This window comes from Leopardus geoffroyi, chromosome D2 (assembly GCF_018350155.1).
Source record: "Leopardus geoffroyi isolate Oge1 chromosome D2, O.geoffroyi_Oge1_pat1.0, whole genome shotgun sequence".
Lineage (NCBI taxonomy): Eukaryota > Metazoa > Chordata > Mammalia > Carnivora > Felidae > Leopardus > Leopardus geoffroyi.
In genome coordinates, this window is record NC_059334.1 from 65,103,013 (window position 1) to 65,122,856 (window position 19,844).

At 43.1% G+C, this 19,844-nt stretch overlaps 1 protein-coding gene across 6 annotated transcripts in view; it reads right to left on the reverse strand.

Moving 5' to 3' along the window:
* The window catches only part of SORCS1 (sortilin related VPS10 domain containing receptor 1), a 547,844-nt gene that overhangs the window by 39,129 nt on the left and 488,871 nt on the right, over nucleotides 1-19,844 (reverse strand). The window contains exons 25-27 of one of the 6 annotated variants that reach the window (XM_045438832.1): nucleotides 6,630-6,735; nucleotides 6,347-6,507; nucleotides 1,399-4,533 (exon numbers count right to left, since the gene is read on the reverse strand). The exons of 1 other annotated variant lie outside the window; for it this stretch is intronic. In XM_045438832.1, coding sequence (XP_045294788.1) covers nucleotides 4,469-4,533; nucleotides 6,347-6,507; nucleotides 6,630-6,735 — 332 coding nt within the window. In that variant the 3' untranslated portion in view covers nucleotides 1,399-4,468. Of the gene's footprint in view, nucleotides 1-1,398; nucleotides 4,806-6,346; nucleotides 6,508-6,629; nucleotides 6,736-19,844 lie in introns of those variants that run through there. 4 more of the 6 variants (XM_045438834.1, XM_045438837.1, XM_045438835.1 and 1 more) reach the window with 4 other exon arrangements.

The window sequence follows — 19,844 nt, forward strand, 5'->3', positions numbered from 1 at the left end:
TTTCCAGAAAGTGCCAGCCATGTCCTCCATGATTTCAGTGTCAAGCTGGTGGTCCTGGTCCTGGGCTGTAGGAATCCCTGTGTCCTTCCAGCCTAGGCAAGGTAGAGGCTTCCTATTGATGCTAATCTTGGCCTTGCCTTGCTTTCCCCTATTTGGCATCTTGGCTCTTGAGTTACACATGCAAACAAATTTCCTGTCCTCAGTTTGAAATCTCCAGGGGTGATTTTTGTATGACTGCCTGTACCCCCGGGGAAACAGGAGATAAACTCCTGATCGGGAAGTACAGCACAGGCTCTGGCCTGGAAAAGAATGAAGGGGCGGGTGGAAGATTAGCCTGTGGGAAAAGAAAGGTTAAAGGCCACCTAAAAACAACAGGGATTCTCAGGCATGTTGAGGACAATGCTGTTGAGGCAACACCATTTTGAGCCTGGTGGGTCTTTGGAAGGTTAAGAAAGGTTCTGTCTATACAAAATATAAGGGCAAAATGTTGCCTAAGAAGAGATGCCACCCAAGGAAGTAAGCCACAAGGCTGGAGGATTTGGGATCCAGTCCACCTCGTTGTTTTCCATCAGGTTTAAATCAGCTGTCGAGGCCTCTCAGGAATGACTCACCCACTGACGATACCAAAACTGGAAGTTATCTTCTTCCTTCAGATTACATACGTGGGGACGCTGAAGCTTTCGTATGCGAAAGTCTTTGATCAAGGTCACACAGCTGGCATAGCCAGGAGGAGAGCTCCACTCTCCTAATTTCAGGGTGGGAGCCTCTTTTATGCTGTCGTCTGGGTCTTTACCACTCCCCGGGTTTTTCAGGTCATTGTATCACATGGAGGTTCGCTCCTTCAGTAACTACAAGATTTTAAACAATTTGAATGGGTTTGTCCCATATTAATAAGTTCTAATTTTGAACTGAATATAATGAGCATGTTACGCATTCCAAAGTAACCAGTTTGGAGTGATTTTTAAGTAGAATCATGTACTTTAATAAAGCAACAACACTATATAGTCCACTAGAATACAGGTAGAATTTAGGTATTTGTACTCTCCTTCGTTAGCAAAAACGAAAACCAAGCAAGCAAGCAAACAAACAGAAAAACCCTTGGAGACTGTGGTATTTAGTCTATTGTCACGTAATTAGCCTTAATAAAAATCCTATAGCTGCATCACTTGTGTATCAAGACTGAATGTCACAGTTGGGTTCGAGATAAAATACACTCCTTGAGGCCAAGACTTTAGAGACATTATCTGTTTAATAAATATGATTGTAAAAGCAATAAACAAGAGCAATTATACATTACACTACATAGTATTTAACAAAAAAATACATCAAAAAAGTCATTTGAAAATTAGAAGTAGTTCCGATACTATAAGAAAACTTTCTTTTTTTTTTTTTTTTTTAAATTGGCTTCCTATAAAAATAAGTTGGCAAATGAGGGATTTCAATGCTCAGTTGGAATCCTGGAAAACACAGAACAGCTGCCAAACACCCCATTGCTCTCAAAGTTGCTGTTTGGAACTTCTGAAAAAAAAAAGCAAGGCAAACCTCTGCATTTTGGACAGTGAATCCAATTAGGAATAAGGCGAAGGAGAAAATGTTGGCTGGGTATTTCAGGGTAGAGCATGCACAGTTTGCCCTCTGGGAGTTTTGGAAAACATCACAATATCAGATTTTTAGCTTCCCCTGAATTTTCCCTTCCATGCCCATCCCTCGCCACTCACTCCTCTGGCCCACCAAACTCCTCACTGTGTTTGCACCTGCTGTTAGTGAGTAGGTAGGCACTTGGGTCCCTCCCATTTGTAGGCTCTCATTACTACGTTCTCTTTGGGATTGAGCTGGAATGGCAGGGTGCGGTGGTTCCCAAACTTCTGTGTGCATCACAATAACCTGAAGGGCTGGTAAAAACAGACTGCTGGGCCCCTAGCCCCCCAGAGTTTCTGATTCAGTGGGACTTCAGTAGGGGGACCCCAAATTTCTAATAAGTCTGAGGTGATGCTGATTCTGCTGGTCCAGGTACCACACTTTGAGAACCATAGAGCTAGATTGTAAGAACAATGAGGTCCCCTCTGAGCAGTACCTAGCCTCACTAATCTCCTACAGGTGGGAGGGAGCTTGGAGGAGAGGCACATGAGGACCCTGGAGATGCTCACTAGAGAGCTGGCCATCTGTGATCACTTTCCAAAATGCCAGGTATCTCATGTCTACCTCGATTTTTAGGACTTGCAAGCCCATCCTTCCCTATGTTTTCTCACGTAGTCTTTTCATGTATCCCTTCAACGAGTGGTTTTCTTAATACCTACTCTAGGCAAGGCACTGTGCTAGATTCAGAGGGTTTTTCCATTTCTCATAATTTTCCGATTAAAATTACTTGAACTGCAACTCCAAGGACCCCCTGTGCTGTTTTGAGGGAGCCTCTTTTGGTTTCCCAACATTTTGTCTTCCAGATTAAACGTGGGCGGCTCCAACTGAAGCGGATCGATGAGGATGTGTCCTATGGGATAGGAAGCCTGGCAGGTTGGGGATCAATTGAGTTCTACAAACAGATGGTTGCCGCAGGCATAATCCATTTCCCAGATCCACACTGGGCATCCTCAATCACAAAAACTTCTGCTTGGTTAACTTCTGACTGCAGCTTTGTCACTCTTCTCCTGCCCAGCTACATAAGGGCAGGGCTCCTCAAGACCTTTGGGACACCCCCATTATCACTGGGACCCTGTTATAAGCTGTTACTGGCCTGGGAACATGGCCAAGAAGGAGGCTGCTCCTTCTGAGTGGTTTTTCAAAACTGCTTTCTACTATATTTTAGAGTGGGCTTTACCCAACTCATAATCCTCCAAGGGCTTCTGCTGGACATGCTTCTGTGTCATTCTTTCTCTGGTGCTTCTTTCATTATTGCCCTGGGCAAACAGGGATTTTTCATGCCTTGAGTCATTCTGCTTTAGACATCTACCTCCTCCCCTTGAAGCTTATTAATTTTTCCTTTGCCAATACTACGATACTCAGAGATCAGAGATCACACATGTGAAATGTCTGGGTTCCTTCATAACCAAAATTGCATCCTCATGTAAGACAAGACCTCCATATGTTCTCAGACTTTTTGACACTCTTCAATATTAAATCCATTAACCTGCTTCTTCTTCTCGTTAAAATCAGTTTTATTTTACAAATAGTTTTACTCTACGGTGAGAGAACAAATACTGGGTAATAGCAACCATTACAGAAGGAAACTGCCCTGCCACACAGTAACATGTCAAAACATTTCTCGCAAGAATATTCTGGAATCTGCACACGAGAGATTTTTGTTAAGGTGTGAGAATACCACTACGCATCTGTCTGCTTTCTTTTCCAGTGTACATGGCCAGGTCTGAATTGTTTTGCATGTATCAACTCTTTCACACACATTGCATGTTTCCAGGTGAGAAAAGGCAAGGCTATTTGCAAGAGGCAGGTTCTCCAGGAGGAGACAAAGGGTACATGGAGCTGAACCCTGCAGGGCAGGACAGCCTGGTCAGTGTGTAGGGAAGCTGGCATGCTGACGGATCAGAAATTTGAATGTGACAAGGGCAAGGTTGGCAGGCGCCAGGCCAGTATTTAGGAAATACCGAGGTTCATGTCCAGAATCTTGCAACATGTTTGGGAAGAAAAAAGTAGGGGGACTTGAAAGACCACTTGGAAACTGGAAGGAAGAGGTACAAAGACATCAAGAGGTCATGATCACACATGGATAGCAAACACATGGGGAGGCCAGACGACGGGTAACTGGGATTCTCTTTTCTATGTTGGTTGGGGTGAGAGTAGGGAAGCTGCAAGGGAAAGCCTGGGTGAGGGAAAGGTCCACTTCTCACATGCCTGCCCCCTGCCTGCCTGCATCACTCTGCCTGAGTATATGGAACTTCAACTCACTTCTTCATCCCTGTGGCCATACAGAATGCAAAAAAGCAGCCCTGTGGTCACCGCTGGCCAACAGAGCTACCAGAGATAACTGAGAACAGAAAAATGGCAGTAAGGAAAGTGGAACAGAGAAACAGCTCAGGGTTTCACACTCCTGTGCATGTCTTTGTGTCTTATGAAAGGGGCTGGGGTGGCTAATCCACCCGTCAGCCCGTAGAGCTAAAATAGCTGTTAAATCTAGAGCCAAGAATATTTCCAAAAACACATGCAGATTTCCTTGGCCTCTATATGTTATGAATGTTCTACAAACACGACCGATCAGAAAAAAGAGAGAGAGGGAGAAAGGGGGAGGGGAGTGTTTTTTCCATTAAAATAGAGCACCTGTACACTGCCCCTCCAAGCATGTTCTCAAGGTATTGTCCACATGCACAGGCTTAAAGCTAAAAACCCTTGTTGTCTGTGTCTGAAGAATTAAAAAGTCCCGATGCAGTGAGTGTTTGTTTGTTTGTTTGTTTGGATTTTGATTGTTTTTATTTTATTTTTTTGTTTGTTTGTTTTTGTTTTTACTGGCGTCCTCCATTCAAACATTTACATAGGTAGGGATTTCTTTTGTGCTTTGATTCTCAGCAACTATGGAAATACTTCCTGGCAAAATAGGAAACAGAACAACAAAGGAAAGAAAAAAAAAACATAAAGTTAGTGGTCATGAAGGATGGTGCACTTGACAAGAGCGAAATTCTTTCCTGATCGGCAGGTCGCCTGTAGCCTTTGGGGGTTTTCCTTAAATTGCAAATTGCGCCCCAGCAGATCCCCGCTTTGGCGTTGAAGGCGGAGTGGCGTGTCTTGCTCTTTGCAATCGGAGAGATGAGTCACCAGGTTGAGTAGAAGGGGAGGGAGGGGAGGGTAAAGCTACTCTCCTAAGAGAAAACGTGTAACACTCACTTAATGACACTGGAAATGGGAAGGTGTCAGAGACTGTGCAGTGTGCTGCCGGACGCTCCTGGCGAAGGAGGGATCGCCACTTTAATAAAGTCAACGGCGCTGTGCTTCATACCCCGTGGAAATGGGATTGAAAACCAAATGACCCACAAAAATGCGCTTACAAGCTTTAGAAGTAAATAGACAGGGTGGATGCTTCTCTGGACTTAAAGACAGAAAAGCCTTTTTCTCCTGAACCTAAAGCAATTACACACTTATCACCCTGTCTCCCCAAATAAAAGAAAGCACGCTCTGAAAACTGGACCCCAGTTGTGGCCACAGTTGTTATTATTACTTCTGATACAAGCCAGTCACTGCACTGAAATTTTCCCCAATACAGCCAAGAATTTTCCCCCATCCATTTAAAGAGAGGGCTATGTTTCCACTTAGGTGCTCATTTCGTTTTCTAAGTAGCAGATACAAAATCCTAGGCAATGAATGGCCTTCTAGAAGGTTTGGTATTCTGACATTAGAGGGAGGCATGAATGGGTAAATAATAATTTATCCACCCCGGGCAACAATACAGGATCTAGATGGCAATATTACAACGTCAACTCCTGATTCCTGATGCCAACTCCTGATTCCTGGCAAGCCATGGATCCCAATGGTGGTTCCATGCATTTGTCGACCTCCCTTGGCAAGTTTCCTCTGCCACAAATAGTAGGGTTCTAGACCTAGCTGTTGGGATTCCCGTGCTTAATTCATAGGCAGGGAGACAGAGCTCTACTGATATAGAGTGAGGTCCATTTTAAGACTTCTCATAGGGGACAGGTAAAAATGAGGAAAAAATCTGCTGATCTGCTCTGTAACAGTCTAGCCCTCCAGTGGTCTCTTTCAGGAAACGTTACTCCTGGAATGTTCTACAAATTTTATGCCTCTTGTCCTCAGAATTCCCAGGTTCCGTGTTTCCTGGAGGACAGTTTTTAGATGACTGCCAAATTAAAAAGAAAAAAAAAAAAAAAACCAAACAAACAAAAACCCAGGGTCATCAGCCCGGTCCTCCTCTATCATGTCACTTCTCTACAAGTATTCTGGAGTAATATCTCCTCCTTAGAGTTGTTTCTAGGTGAGGCTGTCCTGTCTTACCCTGTCACTCCATAGCCTGCTCCTCATAAGCTGCCTGGCCCTCCAGATGACCAGATCCAGCCTCTGAGGCCCGTCCTTCTTGTACATTGTTAGAAAAAATGCTTTGCTCTTTGCCCATGAACATTTTTGGAGCCCCATATTTAAAGGAAAAGTTTTTGCAAAAAGAAGAATAAAGTCACAAGAGAGGGAGGGAAAAAAAAACTACATAGGAGCAAGAAGGCTTCTTTTTTTTTCTTATTCCAATGGGAGGAAGCAGGGAAAAAGACATCTTAGCTGTTTCTCTCAGGAATGTTAGAGCAGAAGAAAGTGGTTACGTCAAGCCAGAAAGGGGTTAGGCAGAGTCAGCCATTAACTACCCAGGCTGAACAGCTGAGGGCTACTGGGAGTCATTTACCTATGAGCTGGGAATCCACCTTCTCATCTATCAGTTGGCCAGGCCTCCTGAGTTCAGTCTGAGGGATATGGGGCCTGCTTTCAGTGGGACTGACTCGACTGACCATCTCTCGTTCTTTCTCATTTTGCATCTGGGCATAAACATTAATCCCCGGGATCTTCCTAAAACATTAACAGACAGCATCATGGCTATGCATGGGAGACGTACATCGCGGCATTTCATGCTTCTGAACCTGTCAGGGAGAAGGACAGGGGAGGGGAGACATGGACGGAAGGACACGTACCTTTTAAACTTGTAGATGACGAACACGGCCAGCCCCACAAACACCACTGAGAGCAGCATCAGCATGGCAGACCCACTGTGAGTTGGAGTGAGGTCCACCAGCGGGGCTAGGGGAGAATACAAGGCATGGTCACCGGCAGAGATGGGGGCATGCCTGGCTCTGTAAGAGGCTCACAACTCTCCCCACAGAGGCATGGTGAGTGCCAGGAAACCAGGTGGAGTCTGCACACAGATGAATGTCACACAGCTGACACGTGAGGGGGGCATCGGAGCCTGTCCTAGCCCCTAGGATGCTCCAGCTGGCCTATTTAAGAAGTGCAGTGGATGACTGGAAACACAGACCCTGGAGCCAGACTTCGGGGATTCCAGGCTGCTCTCCCATGTGCTGGCTATGGGATTCTAGGCACGTTATTTCACTCAACAGGCTTACGTGGTGAGATGAGAACAGCAGTACATATCTCACCAGGTTTTTGTAGGGACCAGTTGAATTAATCTACGTAAAGCACTGATAACAGTACTAGACACGTATTAAGTCTTCTGTAAGTTCCACGGTTTATTACTACTGCTGCTATTATTTTTAATCAACACTTATAAGACTATAATTACTATACTTTCCTATACTCTCGAATGCAAGCTTTCCTCGCACTAAGCAATGCACATCCCCAGAAAAACCAACAGGGAGATTTTTATGAATTATCCCCACCCCCCTCTGTCTCTGCAACCATCATGTGAGACAAAGAACTAGAGAGTAATGGAGCATCCTTATCTCTTCTGCACACAGGAAACTGATGGCTAAGTGAGTATTTCACAAAATCAGCCACTGTGATGCAGGCAGAGGGGTGTATGATTCAGGGTCGTCTGTAGAACTTCCCAAAGCCCTGACAGCTCATACCAGGAAAGACCAGCCTCTCAGATGCAGTGAGTTCTCCTCTTGGACCAAACAGATGCATTTGCATCCACAAAAGTCCTCCAGCCCTGAGTTTGCTGTCAGAGTGTAGCATCTCTCTCTCCACCTCCAAGTCCTCTGCAATCTTAGGGTCAAATCTGTTCGTGCTTTAAGGGCTTTGTTTGCAATTAATTTTCAATCTCTCAAAAACTGACATTTTGCAAATATAGCGTAGCTCAAGCATAAAAGCCAAACCACATGCACACCTTAGAAGCCTGGATGCTGACCTTTATCTTCCATCATTTAAGTCAAGTCTGGTAGTCAGAAATGTGGGTGACCTTCAAGCACCATTTCCCATGGCTTTTCTCTGTTGAGAGCCAAGAAGGCAACCTTCTCATCACCCGGGTACAAAGGTTCAGGAATGGGGACTGTATACTGACATTCTCCAACAAGACGCGAGGAAGCCTCTGCTCTGTCTGGTTATTGTACGATTGAGTTCCAGCCACTCAGCGCTACTGAAAAGCCATGTTCTGGACACCAAATCGTTTTGGTGGGAAACACAGGTCAGGCCCTCTTTCTCAGAAAACAGGTTTAGTTGTTGTAGTAGAATCAGCTTTTAGGAAGCAGGCAAATTAAGCAACCCCTCTGATTCTCTCTCCTGTGTAAGTCGAGCAGCGCTTGTGCTTGTGGTGCCCGTGGGTGAGTCTGTGTGTGAGGAGGCTGTGGTGAGACAGCCAAGGCCAATGTGCTTCCGGGTCAAAATGAGAACATGAAAGTGTCTTTCATTCACTGAGGCAAACACAGTGCCATCAGCAAAGGAGTTCAGAAACACTTGGGAACACACACCAGAATTGGCAGGCTGTCCCTGGAGAAGAGGCCACCTTTTGTTTTTCATGGACATTTTCACGACTGACTCGCACAAATGGAAGGCGGGGTCAGTGTGACCTCTGCTGAACAGAAAAGAACAGCGAGGCTCTCACTGGTTCATGTTGTTCCAAAGGACACAGAACGAGGAAGTGGAAGTACTAAGCCTTAAACCCGAGCCCCACCCCAAACACACGCCTGGGGCAAATTTCAGTGGAAGATACCAGAAATTTAAAAACATACATCTTGTGTCTATATACCAAGAACTGTATCTTCTATATATCTATGGAAGAACTACAGTGTGAGAAGCAAATTAAGTGGCTCCAGCTAAAATATTATCAAGCCTTAACAGGACCAATTAGAATCACAGAGCATGCACGCTTACACTTGGGTGACATATATATGTTCATACATATGGTATGTGTGTGCACGCGTGCATGGTACATGTGCATAGAGAAACGCGCCCAGCACCTGGCTTCAACACACATCAATCCACAGACAACATTATTTTATTTTTCCCCATCTAGTCCCGACAACCTCAACTGTTGGGTTCTTCTGGAAGGCAAATCTTAGCTATCATATAATTCCATCTGTAACTCTCAAAGAGAAGGTCTTGCTCTGTCTTGACATTATCACAATCGTGTCATCACACACAAGGAAATAAAAGTGGGAAGATGCTTTATAGGTAATCCTCTAATGCAAACCCTTAGCTTGACAGGGAACACATGCAGGTTCAGGGAGGGGCGTCTGTTTAAGATGGTTTAGAGGCAGGTTAGCTTTATGAGGAAACTTCTTCCTAGCTGCATGCTTTTTCAAAAGCAGCAGAGATCAGTGCTATGCAGTTACCAGGAAGGATACTGGTAACTGCTTGAAAGGGCTGGCATTTGGAATAAATGGAAAAGTAAAGAGAGGAAATTGCTTCGGCCAGGCTCTCGCTAGCAGAGAAAGTGTGCGTGCGCACACACACATGCATATACACACATACACACGCGCGCACGCGCGCGTGCACTCCCTTCCCTTCCTCATCCTCTATCTCCACATCACAGGCTTAAATCATTCAATTCCAAATCATTCCTCATTAAATCATCATTTGTAAATAAGCAGCAATAGCACTGGTAAGTAATTAGCAAAGTATTTTGGAAAAATGAACTTCTGTAATCTGAGTTCTAAAGCGCATGCTGTCTGCTGCCCCCATCTCTGCATCACTTAGCAGCATGCGGGGGGGGGGGGCAGCAGCAGGCAGAGCAGGGAGAGACTGGACGCCACTGCCCTCTGTGTTCCGTGGCGCTGCTTGCTGACCTGGCCCGGGATATAAACGGGCCTATTACTGCCGCACAACAGCAGCTGCAGTATCTCAGTTTGCCTAACACTTAGGTGCGCGTGTGTGTGTTCTGCTGAGGAATGAAAACTTGTGATAAATGGGTTTTAGTTTGTTGTGTGGAATTAGCATAAATTAATCCCTCTCCAGTTGCAGCCTAAACAAGGTAGAAAAGGGAAAGAACGTGCTGAACAGTTTATTTGCCATTATCCACACACAGAGTAAAAGTAGGGACATGTCCGTTCTGTAAATGAGTCCACATTTTCTAAGCCTGGGTGCTGGCTCACGTTGTTTCTGAAATCCTGCGAGGACTCAGAGGTGCACTGAATTATGTTCTATTCATGAGGACCTAGGCTGATTATAGTAATGGCATTGCTTATGAGGATAACAAGTCTTCCTGTGAAAAGTGAATGATGTATATATGGTGTCCTGAATAAATGGTCATGGCCTGTGTGCATGAAAGCAATTTCAAAACTCCATGTCTGGGGTGAAGAAATTGATTATAGTCCCTTTTTGGTACCAGGTTCTGAGTCTGCCACTTCTGGGCTTAAGTGACTTACCCTGAACCTCAATGCCATCATCTACATAATGGAGCTAAAACTAAGTGCTTGTTTTAGAAAGTTGTGAGGATAAACCAAGACGGAATTTTTATAGCACTTGGCATAATACCCAGCACATAGTACACGCTCAATGTTTGTAACGCTGTCCTGTCTTTGCTATTGTATCCCGAAAGGGTCTTCTATAGAAAACAAGCCTCGATGGATGATGGAATTAACCATGCTAGATAATTTTGAAAATTCCCCATCTTAGAAATTTGCAATGCTCATCAGTAATTAAACTTTCACAGCAGTCCTGCAGGAAAGAAACTCATTGAACTCTACCATAGTGTTTCCCAAAATCACATGGCCAAAGACCCTTTGCAGACCTAGGTCCCATGCAACATACTTGAGGAAGAGCTTCATAGTGGGTACCACCTCCCCCTTTGCTACAGGCTTGCCCCTTTGTTTGGTCTATTTCCATGTTGTAAATATGGTGCCATCAGCCAGTGAAGCAGTGCTAGAAATCCTTAGTGCTGTCTGTACTCTCGTCCTAGCAAAGGGACTTTCTTGGAGAACTCCTACCTGCACTCTGACCCTGAAACCCTGAACTACATTTCAAATTCATTTGTACATTTCTAATGCAGGACTTAGTGCTGTCAAGAAACTCACAAAAGCAAGTCTGCCAAGCTTTGATTTTCTTTTTGACTCTCCTGCCTCCCAAGCAGACCTGAGCTGGGCTTTAGTAACATGCCCGGATATCATGAAATCCACGTGGTCTGAAATCTCTTTTCCAGAAATTAAGGTGATATGGAAATGGTACAAAGATAATCTAGACTGCAGAAAGAGCAACAGGTTTTCATTTACAAAAACACTTTTTCTTTCTGTCAGTTCAAATCCAAACCCAATCATGAGAGCCATAAGGACTGCCATACTGTAATGAGATAAAGCCACAATCCTGGAGGCCTAATGGCCAGATTGTGTGAGAATTCCAGGGAAGGCACTAATGCCTGGTGAAGCATTGCTACTATTTTTAAATTGAAGATAGTCTTCAGGAACGTCCAGCCATAGAGTTTAGGTTACTTGGACACGTAAGGACAACTATGGGTGACTCAAAGACAAAACTTATCACTGTAGTTGACAGACAAGAAGAGAAAGGTGTAATTTCGTTTTCTAGGGTTGAAAGTTCCAGGGTTGAAAATCTTGCTTACCTTGTAAAGTGTTTCTCAAAGTATAAATTTATAGACTACCCGAATCAGAATCACCTGGAGAATGTGTGAAAATGCAGTGCCCTAGGCTTCACCTGAGAAAAGAAAAGTCCGTATGTCTTTGAGAATCGATCTCAGAAAACTATATGCAACATGCTACACAGGTCACTGTTGTGCACAACAGTTTGAGAATACTGCATGCAAGGTCCTACCTACTATCACTCATAAAACATCCAGTCCTTAACTTTAGAGTGTGCCTGACCTTTACATTCTCTGGGTCACTAAAATAAGACAAAATAAAAGACATACCCCTTGATTGCTAAACGTAGCTTAACCTCATTGTAACTTTGGGAGAGCTTGTTAAACTACCTAAAAGCATTTCCAATCTCCCCTAAGAGAGTGGGCAGCCTTGTGGAGATTGACTGTATTGCTGGATAAATTCTCTACCCATCTTTGTATCCAAGCCCTCTGCAATTTGAGTTTGAAGCTTTTCATAACAAGACGTGAAATCTGTTTCCTCACCCCTTGAATCGGGGCTAGTACTACAACGTGATATGGCCATGGAATGAATTGGGAGTGAAAGTGTGTCAATGTGAGCTTCAAGGCCCCTGTACTTTTCCTCTATCTCTTGGAATCCTGTCATTGTCATGTATAAACACACCTAGAGTAGCCTGATGAAGCATGACAGATCACATTGATGAGAACTTGGTTCTAGAGCAGCCTACAGCCAGCAGACCTGGCACATGGGGCAGCCCAGCTAAGACCAGTAGAACTCCCTCCCCAATGATCTGTAGCTGATTGCAGACACACAATGAGTAGAGACAAAACCAGGACCACCGAAATGATCCACAGACTCAACAGCAATAATAGATGCTCACTGTTAAGCCACTGAATTTCTGGGTGATTTGTTATGCAGCAATAGCTTACTAATACCTTCTCTCTTCAAAATTCCTCTCTACTGGTTAAACACCCAGTTAGTAATTCTTTTTTTTTTTTTTAATTTTAATGTTTATTTATGTTTGAGAGACAGAGAGAGACAGAGTGTGAGCGGGTGAGGGGCAGAGAGAGAGGGAGACACAGAATCTGAAGCAGACTCCAGGCTCCAAGCTGTCAGCACAGAGCCCGATGCGGGGCTCTAACTCACAAACTGTGAGATCATGACCTGAGCGAAGTCAGACGCTTAACCGACTGAGCCACCCAGGCGCCCCACCAATTAGCAATTCTTATGTTTGGGCTCTACATTACCCAATTCTTGCCATGGAACTCTGCTCCCATGGGCAGACTGGCGGGACATAAGTAAGATAACCATAACTATTCTCTTCTAAACCAGAACACTTTACTGATGAAAAGGAGTGCTCTTAAAGCTTATGCACACACTACAGATACAACCCAGAGTACTCCTGTTCACCTCTAGGTAGAAGAAACTTAGTGTCTAAAAGGTAGCTTGTCCTAAGTCTGGTGTCTTCTCTGTATTTTATATGTGTTCTCCTGCCTTCCGTCTCATGCCAATCTCTCTGGACTATGTGCCTTGCCTTCCCTTTGGGGAACTGTGTCTCCTGCATCCTAACTATCATTTCTATTTCCAACCTGATGCATATTTGTACCCTGTATCTGAACTGTTCGTATGGTCCCTCCCCCTGACAATTTTCCACCTAAGAGTTTCTAGAAACATCCTCAGGCCAGGCCAACTCAGGCCAGTTACCATGTAGACATTTAAGCCTTTTTTCTTTTTCTTTCTTTCTTTCTTTCTTTCTTTCTTTCTTTCTTTCTTTCTTTCTTTCTTTCTTTCTCTTTCTTTCTTTCTTCTTCTTCTTCTTCTTCTTCTTCTTCTTCTTCTTCTTCTTCTTCTTCTTTTTTATGGGGCCAGAAACATCTCAGGAAAATATGGTGAAGAAAGAATCTATTAGAAGCTAAAGAGCAACCTCAATGCTGGCCTCTGATATATTTATGAAAATAACACATTCATGCGATCACATTGGGGAAAGGAGTATGTTTAGATATGCTGGCACCCGTTATTACCTGCCATTAAGCCATAGTGGCTTAATAGTTGTCGAAAGCCACTGAATCCGTACGACTGTGAAAAAGCCTAAATATTTGCAGAGGACAAAAAGCGTTTATTTGGGGGAAAAATAGAAGAAGGGAAAAATACTACTAGGATGACTTTACTCACAAAGATTTGTGAATGATAACTGTGTAGATAACAAGGCAACCGGAGACTAAAGGGATGGATAAATTTATTGGCTGTGGAAGAATTTCACTAGCACTAATTTCATCCCTAAATGGAAAATGTTATTGCAACAATTTATTTCACTTTACAGTTCAGAGCCCCACAACTCCACAATATGGCATCTGCATCCATAATGATGTGACTTAGATGATATTGTACTTTCTAAAGCTTCTCAACTGATGCTAATTCCACCTTCAAGTGGAAAGTCTCTTTCTCAATGTGAAAGTGTTGCACACAATTCACGATGTATCCTGACCTAGGCTGAAGTTCTGGTTCCTTACCCCCTCTCACATTTACTCATAACATATCCAAGGGTAGCAACTGAAGCCCGGAAATATTAATTCTCTAATATCTCTGTGATAGTTATCTTTTTATTACACCTAAAAAAGAAATTGAACCAGTCGGCAGCAACGATGGAGGCCAAGATAACACAAGATAACAGTTTTATTAAAAACCCACACATATCCTTGACAAAGGACAGCTTTCCTAAACCTAAACAGCTTCAACAAGGCAACTGCTAGACAGACAGGATGGGGTGGGAGTAGTTTGTATTAAAAAAAAAAAATATATATATATATATATATACATATATATATATATATATATATATATATATATATATATATATGTATGTATTTAACCTGGAATTTGAGGCTCTTCCTTTGAGCAATATTAACCTTTCACATTTTTTATCATCTGCATCCAAAACTCTGGAAGAGCAGTGACCCCGCTGGAAAGCTGAGGGCAGAAGATCACCCTGGTTCTCTAACGCATGCAAAAAATACAGTGAAATGCAGAGGCATCATTTTCTGCTCACACTAGCACATTAATAGCATCTAGATAATACAATTTGTTCAACTTTCATAAAACTCATGGCTATTCAATTACATCTGCCACTAAGATTCTAGTTCACACTTTAATCATTTTTCAACTGCCTCTCGGCCACAGCTCTTGGCTGGCCTTTGCCATTCATCTAGATAACGGATATAGTAGATCTCAGATTCACAGACATGTTTCATTTTTCCCCCCTTCCTCCCACTGCCATCTACCCATTCTGCCAATTAGGTTGGCTCCAGATATGCGGAAAAATTAGATTTTAATGTTTATTACTAATTTCCTCCTACACTTAATATCACAGGCCTTTCTTTTTTAATGCGTGCTTCTGTTTTAGTGGATGCCCTGAGCTATAAATCAGATTTATTGCTGGCGACAGACACGCACATTCCCTTGTTATACAGATGGAGTTGTGTCTGTAAAATGCTCTATGGGAGTGGTTGGTGAGCCTGGGGAAAAACCTGGCTGTATACACATCATTTGGGGAACTTGTTAAAAATGCACATTACCAGTATCACTCCTTGGGATTTGACTTATGTGCAGGAAGACCTGAAAAATCTCTACTTTTGTGAAGCTGTCTAAATAATCAGAAAGCAGAGTTGGGTCAAGAACAGATGCTTTATAACTGGGTTCGTCTACACTGGCTTATACAGTCTTTCCAACCATACATGTTTCCAGGGAAGGATCAGTTCCAGCACTTCTAGCTCTTGTAGGTCCTCTGTGTGGCAGCCACACCATGTAAGTTTCAGTTTATTTGTCCAATAAGTCATTCCTGTGAGATGCAAATCATCCCCGTGGTGCTGTTGTTTGTAATGTAGTGTGAATCAATCTAGTTAGGTTTTCTGTTCTCAAATAAAATAGTACCCCTTGCTTGTTCAGCCTTTAACTTCCATTCTCATGCAGAACCTCATCTCTTCTACCTTGAAAGAATCACACGTTTTTAAGCTGTTTTCCCCCACTCGCATGGCCAAATATAATCACTGAATTTACTCATGACTGTGGGTTCTCACCGCAACAAAGATACAGAGTTTGAAACAGCTTAGAAGATTTGTACCAGCAATTAGGGCTTTGATCTATCCACTGTCAGCAGACCCCTCCTACCCAGGAATCGGCTATAAGGTGGTAGATTCTAGCTCTGAATTGAATGTGCAGTCTGCTCCTGGTCTCACCAGGGTATCAACCTTCTATTTCCAGCTTCCAGGTAGAGTTTTCCTCTCATCTGCTTTATGATATCAAACCCGACATGAACCACTGATCTTTGGCAACCAAAAAAAGAGGCTCCTACTTCTAGGGCTCCGTTTCTATCAGATAAGTTACCATCTCTTGCCTCGTGGGTTGAAAACATCTTCTAAAATGTGTAAAAAAAAGTTGTTAAAAAGAGAAAGCTTATTGACTGTTGCCCAAACTTATTATTTAAAAAAATCCTTCTTCCATCTGCCCCTTCTTTCCTTTTCCATATGCATCATACTTTGCAATTTCAAGGATGCATTATTGAGGGTTTTCTCACTAGCAAGCATGGGTGATGAACAACAAAGGTTGTAACATAAATGGAGTATCAACTAATGGCAGATTTGATTTCCCTGAATTTATCCCTCTCTCTTGCCTCTGCTCATAATTTTACCTTCAGTAGATATATCAATTAAGGATATTTAAGGATATATGTCTAGATACCCCAAACCACATCAAATTATGCATTTGCTCTGCCTCTGCTCAACACAGCCCCTCAACCTGGCATGCTTATTTTCTCTTTGTTTTGGTGAATCCGTATTCAACCTTAAAGCTCATCTTTATTGAACCTGGCTGCTGCATGGAATATTTTTCATCTTCTTTATTTAGAATTAGTAAAGCTTCCTGCAAATCACTGTTGTGCCTCAGGTTCAGCCAGTGTGGACTGAGCGAGGCTCCTAGCTCATCTCACATCACCAGATGAACCAAAGGTTTAAAGGACTAATTGCAAAGTAAGGCACAGTGTCACGCGAGGAATAAGGTAATAAATCTGAAATGGACCTCGCCCTTGAGTAAATTCCAAGTATGAGGGGCAATGAGAAAAGCCGCTGGCATTTTAAGGATATCTTCTTAATAGCTTAACTTTGTCTTTTCATAAGCACCAACAGAGATCAAATGCTCTGCATCTGATTTGAAGCCTTCCTGTGAGTCTTACTGGAAAAATTCTCCCTGGGATGACATCGTAGCTCTTAAGATGTGGAAGAATGTAGGTAAATAAAAATAATACCAAGGAATAATAGAAGGCCAGGGTAAAACCATGGATGAGAGAGAGCTCAAGGGAGATGTCACAAAAGATGTGAAGAAGGTCTAGTTTGACAAGGTCAAGATAGTGCAATCTAATGTGTTGACCGAGCACAGTGTGGCCTGGGAAACACTCCTGCCAGTGACCAGGGCAGGGAAATAGGGCTGCTACGTATACTTGGTGCAGTCTCCTTCTGGAACAGCTCTCCTGCCAGTCCTTCTCCTCCTCTCTAGGTTTCCTTAATCTGGGACACAGAACTCTAATTTTTCTTCAACTTTCTCATTTCCCACAACGTGGATATAAACAATTATAATGCCTCTTGATGGGACATGTGACATAAGAAAAACACAAAGATGTGCTTTCCGCAGACGCTTATTGGAGAAGAGAAGGCCAGGTCTACCTCACCAGTTATTTGTTAAGAGGCAGGATGTCATGGAACTGATTCACAATCCAGTAAACTGAAGCTAAAGGTTCACTGAGGGAATGGGATATTGAATATATCTCTAGTGGTTATAAATTATTTACACATCTAATTATTTATAAAGGCAATAGTTATTGAACACCTGATATGTGCAAGTTCTCTGCTAGGTACAATGGTTACCATCATCACTAGACAAATATAGATTTAAAAAGTCCATGTGAGTTGAGAGAAGGAATAGATGATATCCTGGGTAAAAGTCTCTAGAAAGACAACCATGCAAATGTTGGCATTGATTTAAGTCTTAAAAATCAAACAGACTTAGGAGATGCAGAGAGGTGGTAGATACATTCTAGTTGAGAACAGCATGAGCAAAGGTACACTTCAGTCAAAACACCGGCGTTCTAGTCCGGTACCTGGCTTGATCGATTTCTACTCCTTTTTCCCACTCTCTGGGTTGTTGCGGAACATCATGGCCTTTGTCCACTAAACACGGCTGCTTTCATGTCTCAAAAGCCAAAGAGAGCCACTCTGGCCACGGTCCTCCCTCAACTTCTTGTTAATAGTCTCATTCTCTCCCTACTCACATGCAATTTCAAATCCCTTTTTTCCACAAAGAGAATTTCAGAAACCTAGCTGTCATGAGTGGCAGAGCTCTCAAGAGGAAGTGAAAAGAAACGGAAAAGCACAGGAGTGGCTAAGAACAAAACACGGACGGCGTTCAAAGTTTAGCTCAGTGTAGATACCAAAGCTAATGAATTTCCAGGTAGAACATGTAGGGGGAAACAGCCTAAATCCAGTCTCTAATGACATCCAGACCTAGAAGTGCTTACCTTGTGTTCCCATAAAAGCAAACAGGGAACTGAATTTGAAAAACAAAATAAGGCCAGTAAATTCCTGAAAGGAGACAGTTCTTTTTCCTTGGAGACAAACCAAATTATGCACTGCCTCTCTCACCAGCAACATACTCTGGCTCAAACATTTTTAAAAGAAGCCTGCTGAACATCTGCTGGGCAATTAATGGAATGCAGCAGTGTGCTGGAATGGTCCCTAGGAAGGTATTAGCAATCCTGCTTAGGAGACATGAAATGTTGCAAACAGTGGTCCTTTTTCCTTTTTCTTTTTTCTTCTTTTTCAATTTTTATTTCCTCCTGCCTGCAGGGGGGATGAAAGGCAGGGAAAGGGAGTGAGGTAGACATTCTGCCTCAAATACTTTTCCTCACGGTTTTGCTCTTTCCCCCAGGGACCTTCGGCCTTCTCTTCCTAGCCACCCAAACAGGAGTGTGCTAATTTCAACTTAAAGAAAGTCTTGGCAGACACAATCTGCTACTCTGTTCGAACAGTTTACAACATCGAATGGCTAGGGCTAATTTAGGAGCAATCTCCAATGGGAAACTGATCCATCACACGTTTCACTTCCTCGTCACAGTCATTAAAGAGAGCACACCTTAACCTAAATCTTGTCTTTTGCAGTCAAAGTGAGGCCAAGAGTGATGTTGCACCAGTTCTAATGCAGTGATGGGGAACATGGCCACACTCAACACAGCAAGTCTCCAACTCCATTATTCCATCAGCCCTTGACATCCTCTTCCTTTACTCTTCAAACTGGAGCTGATTATCTACATAGAAGTCTACATCTACTCCAGTCACTGGGCTAGTCATAATTGATCAATAATGCCACTTGATCAATGTCTGGAAGTCATCCTGTCAAAAGGCCCTACTCTCCAATCTAACAGAGAAGAACCTTGAATAAGCCACAGTGGTTGGAAGTCAAAGACTTCTTCACTATCTTCCAACTACCTACTCTAACACTGGGGTTTTGCCTCGAACTACATTTTTCTTTTTTTTTAAAAAAAATTTTTTTAACGTTTATTTATTTTTGAGACAGAGAGAGACAGAGCATGAACAGGGGAGGGGCAGACAGAGAGGGAGACACAGAATCTGAAACAGGCTCCAGGCTCTGAGCTGTCAGCACAGAGCCCGACGTGGGGCTCAAACCCACGGACTGTGAGATCATGACCTGAGCCGAAGTCGGACGCTTAACCGACCAAGCCACCCAGGCACCCCAAACTTCATTTTTATTTTATTCTCTTAGTAATATTGCATCATATAGATCTATATTGCAGGAAGTTCTTCTTCAAATGTCAGTGCGCTTACCTAAGCACCGGTAACTTACCTTCCTTTTGCCACCATTTCTTCCCAGAGATCCGCCCCCCAAATTCCCAGTGGTGGAACGAACTATAAACATTAATTGGATAAATTTTCCAGATCCTCCCAACTTTGCATTATTCCTTGCCTGCTGGAACTTACACTGGTGTAATTAACCCTCATGGTTATCAGGAATGGACTTTCTTTCCTATCTGCAACTATGAATCACACATGGATGCTTTTGGATGCCTTTGCTATATAGGTTTCCCTTGGCAAGCTGTGGCTAAACCAGTTTCAGCTAATTGCCCATTTCTTTGATCCCTATTTTTCAGCCTGATCCCAGCTCTACCAGTTGTCATTACAGGAAAGCCTCCTCGGGTAACATTTAAAATAAGATTTCGAATTTAGCAAAATATTCTGAACCATCTCTGGAGTGTGATGTGATAATCAGTTAAATAAAGGTCAGGCACATAAAATAACTGCTAGCGTAGAAGCATGGGAGGAAGCAAAGGTGGAAAATGCAGGTGGC